Source organism: Nicotiana tabacum, chromosome 8 (assembly GCF_000715075.1).
Source record: "Nicotiana tabacum cultivar K326 chromosome 8, ASM71507v2, whole genome shotgun sequence".
In the NCBI taxonomy this organism is placed as follows: domain Eukaryota; kingdom Viridiplantae; phylum Streptophyta; class Magnoliopsida; order Solanales; family Solanaceae; genus Nicotiana; species Nicotiana tabacum.
This window is the reverse complement of record NC_134087.1, coordinates 113245913-113253594: the sequence shown is the minus strand read 5'-3', so window position 1 is coordinate 113253594 and position 7682 is coordinate 113245913. Positions and strand designations below refer to the sequence as shown.

The window sequence follows — 7682 nt, the reverse complement described above, 5'->3', positions numbered from 1 at the left end:
GAGTAACCGGGTAGTATATGATCCTTCTTGTGAGAAAGTTATTTGGGAGATTGGTTAAATATTTGAGAATGTGAAAGAGTTCTGAGAGGCTTTGACCAAGTATGTTGTAAAGAAAGAGGTTCAACTAGACAAATATAAGAATGAACCAAGTAGAGTTAGGGTGAAATGCAAAGATGGCTGTCCTTGAATGATATATGCTAGCAAGGAAGGTTGGAGTTCAAATTTCACAGTCAAGACATATAATCCTAGACATAAATGCCATAAGACCAACATCAACTTTCTTTGCAATTCAAAATATCTAGCTAATCGTTATAAGGAGAGGATTATTTCACAACCTACCATTAAAGGGTGGGAAATACAATATCTTGTAGGGAAGACTTTGGTGTTTATTTGGGGAAGGCTATTGTTTAAAGAAAAGAAAAATTATTTTGAAAGAAGTCATGGGAGATCATATTGCTGAGTTTGGTAGACTTTTTGACTATAGAGATGTGCTTCTACAAACAAATTCTGGTAGCACATGTATAGTTAAGGTAGTTGATTTAGAAGATGGTAAAAAAAAGTTTATAAGCTTCTATATATGCTTTACTGCTATGAAGAGGGGATTCATGGAGGGATGCAGAAAGTGTATAGGACTGGATGGTTGTTTTTTGAAGGGGATATGCAAAAGACATTTATTAGTTGCAGTTGCTAAAGATGGAAACAACCAGTTACATCTTTAGTACATGCAAAAGGTACGATACTATATTGTTATTTATTGCCTTTTACTGTTTGTATTGTTATTTATTATTTCATTTTGTTTTTCAGGGTTTGGTTAGTGCCGCTGAAGAAGTATTTCCAGCTTGTGAGCACAAAATGTGCGCAAGACATATTCTGTCAAATTGGTCAAAAAATGGATGGAAATTGAGAGAAGGAAGAAGTTTTGGAGTTGTGCTAGAGCAACATATGAGGCCGAATTGAAAAAGAGGCTAGATGAATTAAATATATTGGGTCACAATATTGTTGAAGATCTTATTTCATACAATAAAGAAAGATGGTACAAAGTCTACTTCAAAGAATTCTCCAAATATGACAGCGTGGACAATAATATATCGAAAAGCTTTAATGCCTGGATATTGGGAGCTAGACACAAGACAATTGTGTCAATGGTAAAAGAAATTAGAGTCAAGGTCATGATAAGGATAGCTAAGATGGGGGCCTTTGCTGAAACTTGGGTGGATGAGATATCTCCAATGGCACTGAAGAACTTCAACACTAATGTGGAGAAGTCAATGAAATGTAAGATTCATTGGAATGGAGAACATGTCTTTGAAATTATGGAAGGTAGAATTAAGTTTATTATTCACCTGGAAAGAGGATATTGTAGTTGCAAGTCATGGCAATTAAAAGGTATTCCTTGTACACATACCATAACAGCAATGCAGTTTAGGATGATTGATACATCTGAGTCAATTGCATCATGGTACAGAAAGAAGACATATTTGAGAGCTTATTCCAATTCATACAACCTGTTCCTAATATGATAATGTGGCCAGCTATATCAAATCTAAAGATTGAGCCACCCACAGTTAGAAAAATGTCTGGCATGCCAAAGAAGAATAGAAGAAAGGAGGAAGGAGAAATTAAAAGAGCTGGAAAGTTATCAAAAAGGGAAATAACTATGACATGCTCGATTTGCAAGTCCATTAAACACAACAAAAAAAGTTGTCCTTCAAGGCCTGAAGCAACATCAGCCACAAGAATAACAGTAGCCATAGGAAACACAGGTGTCACAATAGAGGTAAATTTTATATACCCCGCTTACCTTTAAATTATTGACATATTTCTATTTTAACTTGTTATATGTCAGTATAATGCTACACAACAGTCATCCACTGGAAGTACAAGAAAGGGAAGTGTTGACAGTCAACAAGAATCTACAAGCAAGGGAGGTGAATCTAGAGCAAGCAGAAGTAAGTACAAGAGTCCAAGAGTTGTGGAGCATGGTGTATTTGTATCTAAGACTAGTTATAGTTGTGTTAATGTAAGTGTTTTTCCACTTTACTCTCACTTTATTACTTTCATTATATTTTGGAGTTATATTTTTTTTTTTTCATATTACAGCAAGGTGCACAAAGCAGCATATTAGTTACCACGCCTACAATGATGAATTCCGCAGAAGTTACAGGTGATATTGGGTATAAGCCTAGCAAGTCTTTGAAGTGGAAAGGTGTTCTGACCCCGGTTCGCCTTCCGTGAATTATCATGAGGGCACCTAGTCTCTACGACTAGGTAAGCCTAACAATGCATAAAATAAACTAATTTACGGAAGAAATAATTAAAATGAAATAGTGAAGCAAAACAGTGTTTAAAAGTGCCGCTCGGCATACACAATATCAACTCTCAAAATCTAAATACATTTCCCAAAACCCGGAATCTCATGATCACAAGCCTTTGAATGTCTAGAAATATCTAACTCCAGAATATCTATCCAAAGGAAAAAGGAAAATACAGAAGGGCTAATAATAAAAAGGGGGAGTAGAAAGAGACTGTTCGGTCTGTGGATGCGGCAGATATATCTCAGAGTCTCTATAAGCACCTCGTCTCAAGCGTGATGAGTCTGAGTGGAGGTACCTGGATCTGCATCTGAAAAATATACACAGAAAGGACGTGAATACACCACAGTAGTACTCAGAAAGTGTCAAGCCTAACCTCGGTCGGGTAGTGAAGAGGAAGGTCAGGGCCCTACAGAGATTAAATGAAATATAAGGTGCGACAGTATAAGATAAAGCAATACAGTTGGAAGATAATAATAAGGATCAATACAGGATAATAAGGATAACTATAACTGAAAGAGAAACAAAAACAATCACCAGGAATTCCACTCTTCTCAAAGATAATGACCGGGGATCTCTCAGTATCCCGAGTATCTCTTAGTACCCTCAATACATGCCAGGGATCTCTTAGTATCCCAAGGATCTCTTGGTATCCTCAATATAAGCTAGGGGTCTCTTTGTATCTCGAGGATCTCTTGGTATCCTCAATATACGTACTAGGGATCTCTCGGTATCCCGCACCTCAACCCAAATCATAAATACGTGCAGGGGATCTCCCAGGATGCCGTCCCTTATTCCCAAAGAAAACACACAGCAACAACACAAGGAATACTCAATTAAGCTAAATTTCGTACCAAATAAAAACAGGTAATTCTAACCTAACATGCTTCACATAATACAATTACGGCGGTTTATACAATAATGAAATTAAGTAAATTAAACATGCTTTTCTAAGCTAATAGAAGATTTAAATTTCAAGTAAAGTAAGCAAGAAAGGAAAACACAATTAAAGCTACTTAAGTGAAAATAGGATTTTCAACAATTAGCACAAGTACGCATTCATCACCTCACGTACAAGGTATTTCAATTACCACAATACCAAATCCTAAGGAGAATGCCCCCCACACAAGGTTAGGCAAGCCACTTACCTCAAACCAGCTCAAAATCAACCCAAAACCACGTTCTTGCCATGAGTACTCGACTCCAAATAGCCCAAATCTATTCAATTCAATTGCATAATGTAAATAACACTTCAAGTAACTGATTCCACAAAAACATTCTAAGCTAATACGCGAAATTAAGTAAAATGACCAAAACGGCCGCCAGGCCTACATCTTGGAATTGGGTGAAATTTATATTTTTAGAATCCTCATACTCTCACGAGTCTATACATAACACGAACACCAAAATCAGAGTTGAATTATCCCCTCAAATACCCATTTTATGGTCTCTTAATCTCAAGCCCTAATTACCCATTTTTCTCAAATGTTTCACCACTAATTATGTCCTTAATCACATATAAACGAGTTATGAAATCAAAAATGTTACTTCCAAGTGATTCCTCTTTGATTTCCTCAAAAATCACCCTCAAAAGCTTCAATCCCGTTCAAAAATGGTGGAAAAATGAAGAAGGGTCGCGGATGGGCTATTTAAATACTGCCCAGATATTCCTTCTTCGCAAATGCGGAAGGCCCCTCGCGTTATCGAAGCACAAATTCACTTGGGTCCAGATTTCTTCATCGCGAACGCGATGCCCAGGTCGTGAATGCGATGCAACATTTCCTCCTCCTACGCGAACGCGGGAACACCATCGCGAACATGTAGGTATAAAACTCCCAGCTTCGCGAACGCAAGAGACACTTCACGAGCGCGAAGCATAAGTTCCTCACCAGCCCCAGCTCCTCTTCTCGAATGTGAGACCCTACTTGTGAATGCAAAGAAGAAAACAAGAATTGACTGCTGCAATATTTTTCTGCAATTTCTAAGTTCGAAAAATGACCCGTTGAGCATCCGACACACACCCGAGGCCCATGGGACCTCAACCAAACATGCCAACCATTCCTAAAACATCACGCAAACTTATTCCAATCTTCGGAACGCTCAAAACAACATCAAAACACCAATTTAGCATCGGATTCAAGCCTAAGAACTTAAAAAACTCTCAAAATATGCTTTCGATCAAAAGGTCTATCAAACCTCATCCGAATGACCTGAAATTTTGCACACACATCACATTCAACACTATGGAGCTACTCAAACTTCCGGAATTCCATTCCGGCCCTTCAATCAAAATCTCACTATCGAACCGGAAACTTCAAAAATTCAACTTTCGGCATTTCAAGCCTAAATTAGCTACGGACCTCCAAAATACCATCCGAACATGTTTCTAAACCCGAAATCACCCAACGGAGCTAACAGAACCATTAGAATTCCATTCCGAGGCTATCTTCACATTGTTCTGATTACGATTAAGTTTCCAAAACTTAAGCTCTTATTTAGGGACTAAGTGTCCCAAAACTCTCCGAAACTCCCAATAATTTCCCCCCAGCAACTCACAACAACAGAAACAAACACGGGGAAAGCAGTTAATAGGGGATCAAGGCATTGATTCTTAAGATGACTGGCCGGGTTGTTACATCCTCCTACACTTAAACATTCATTTGTCCTCGAACGATCATAGAGACATACCTGAAGTAGTGAAAAGATGAGGGTAACGGTTGCGCATATCCTGCTTGGTCTCCCAAGTTGTCTCCTCGACCGGCTGACCCTGCCACTGAACCTTCACTGATGCAATGTTCTTTAACCTCAGCTTTCTAACTTGCCTGTCCAAAATTGCCCCTGGATCCTCAACATAAGATAGATCCTTGTCCAACTGGGCTGAACTAAAATTCAACACGTGTGATGGATCACCGTGATACCTCTGGAGCATAGAAACATGAAATACCGGATGAACTCCTGCCAAGCTGGGAGGTAAGGCAAGCTCATAAGCAACCTCCCCAACATGCCTCAATATCTCAAAAGGACCAATAAACCTCGGACTCAACTTCCCCTTCTTCCCAAATCTCATAACACCCTTCATAGGCGAAACCCGAAGCAGAACCCGCTCTCCAACCATATAGGAAAAATCACAAACCTTCCGGTCCACGTAGCTCTTCTGTTTGTGGATTGGGCTGTACGGAGTCTATCCTGAATCACCTTAACCTTCTCCAAAGCATCCTGAATCAAGTGTGTGCCCAATAATCTGGCCTCACCCGGCTCAAACCAACCCACCGACGATCTACACCACCTACCATATAAAGCCTTGTACGGTGCCATCTGAATGATGGACTGATAGTTGTTGTTGTAGGCAAACTCTGCCAATGGCAAGAACTGATCCCAAGACCCTCCAAACTCAATCACACACACACAGAGCATATCCTCAAGATTCTGAATAGTGCGCTTGGACTGTCCATCCGTCTAAGGGTGAAATATTATACTCAACTCCACCTAATTACCCAACTCATGCTGAACGGCCTTCCAGAATCGTGATATGAACTGAGTACCTCTATCGGAAATGATGGAAACTGGAATACCATGCAGACGAACAATCTCCCGTATATAAATCTCCGCCAACCGCTCCAAAGAATAAGTAGTACACACAAGAATGAAGTGCGCGGACCTGGTCAGCCGATCCACAATCACCCAAATAGCATCGAACTTTCTCAAAGTCAGTGGGAGCCCAACCACAAAGTCCATGGTGGCTCTCTCCCACTTCCATTCCAGAATCTCTATTTGCTGAAGTAACCCACCTGGTTTCTGGTGCTCATACTTCACTTGCTTACGTTGAGCACCGAGCTACAAATCCAACTATATCTTTCTTCATCCGCCTCCACAATAGTGCTGTCTCAAATCCTGATACATCTTCGCGGCACCCGGATGAATGAAATATTGCGAACTATGAGCCTCCTCTAGAATCAACTCCCGAAGCCCATCAACATTGGGTACACAAATCCTCGTGGTTAGAACAAGGTCAAACTCTTCTTTTTTGGTGATGGCCCTTAGCTATCGGGGTGTTATTTCGAGCCGGTCGAAATGTTAACCCATCATGGTTCGAACGAGGTCGAACTCTTCTTTTTTGGCGATGGCCCTTTGCCGTCGTGGTGTTATTTTGAGCTTGTCGAAATGTTAGCACGTCGTGGTTCGAACGAGGTCGAACCCTTCATTTTTGGTGATGGCCCTCAGCCGTCGGGGTGTTATTTTGAGCCGGTCAGAATGTTAACCCATCGTGGTTCGAACGAGGTCGAACTCTTCTTTTTTGGCGATGGCCTTTGGCCGTCGGGGTATTATTTCGAGCCGGTCAGAATGTTAACCCATCGTGGTTCGAACGAGGTCGAACTCTTCTTTTTTGGCGACTGGCCGTCGGGGTATTATTTCGAGATGGTCGAAATGTTAACCCATCGTGGTTCGAACGAGGTCGAACTCTTCTTTTTTTGCAATGGCCCTTGGTCGTTGGGGTGTTATTTCGAGCTGGTCGAAATGTTAGCCCATTGTGGATCGAACGAGGTCGAACTCTTCTCATTTGGAGATGGCCCTTGGATGTCCGGGTGTTATTTCGAGCTGGTCGAAATGTTAACTCGTCGTGGTTCGAACGAGGTCGAACTCTTCTTTTTTGGTGATGTCCCTTAGTCGTCAGGGTGTTATTTTGAGTCGGTCGAAATCTGAACCCATCGTGGTTCGAACGAGGTCGAACTCAAATCTTTTGGCGATGGCCTTTGGTCGTCGGGATGTTATTTTGAGCGTGTCAAAATGTTAACCCGTCGTGGTTCGAACGAGGTCGAACTCGTCTCTTTTGGCAATGGCCTTTGGCCGTCGGGGTGTTATTTCGAGATGGTCGAAATGTTAACCCATCGTGGTTCGAACGAGGTCGAACTCTTCTTTTTAGCGATGGCCCTTGGCCGTCGGGGTGTTATTTCAAGCTGGTCGAAATTTTATTCCATCGTGGATCAAACGAGGTCGAACTCTTCTCATTTGGCAATGGCCCTTGGCCGTCAAGGTATTATTTTGAGCAGGTCAAAATCTTAACTTGTCGTGGTTCGAACGAAGTCAACTCTTCTTTTTGGTGATGGCCCTTAGTCGTCGGGGTGTTAATTCGAGTCAGTCGAAATCTTAACCCGTCGTGGTTCGAACGAGGTCATACTCTTCTCTTTTGGCGATGGCCTTTGGCCGTCGGGGTATTATTTTGAGCTGGTCAAAATGTTAACCTGTCGTGGTTCGAGCGAGGTCAAACTCTTCTTTTTTGGAGATGGCCCTTAGCCGTCGGGGTGTTATTTTGAGCCGGTCGAAATGTTAACCTATCGTGGTTCGAACTCTTCTCTTTTGGCGATGGCCTTT

The 7682-nt window shown here is 41.4% G+C and overlaps 1 protein-coding gene across 1 annotated transcript; it reads left to right on the top strand.

The window, feature by feature from the left end:
• Positions 1-893: 893 nt before the first annotated feature.
• On the top strand, positions 894-1520 carry LOC142163252 (uncharacterized). Its single transcript, XM_075220520.1, has one exon. The coding sequence runs from the start codon at positions 894-896 to the stop codon at positions 1518-1520; it is 627 nt and encodes a 208-aa protein (XP_075076621.1).
• The last annotated feature ends 6162 nt before the right edge of the window (positions 1521-7682 follow it).

Coding starts and splice junctions, on each gene's coding strand:
- LOC142163252 (XM_075220520.1), top strand. CDS start 894: ATGGAAATTGAGAGAAGGAAGAAGTTTTGGAGTTGTGCTAGAGCAACA.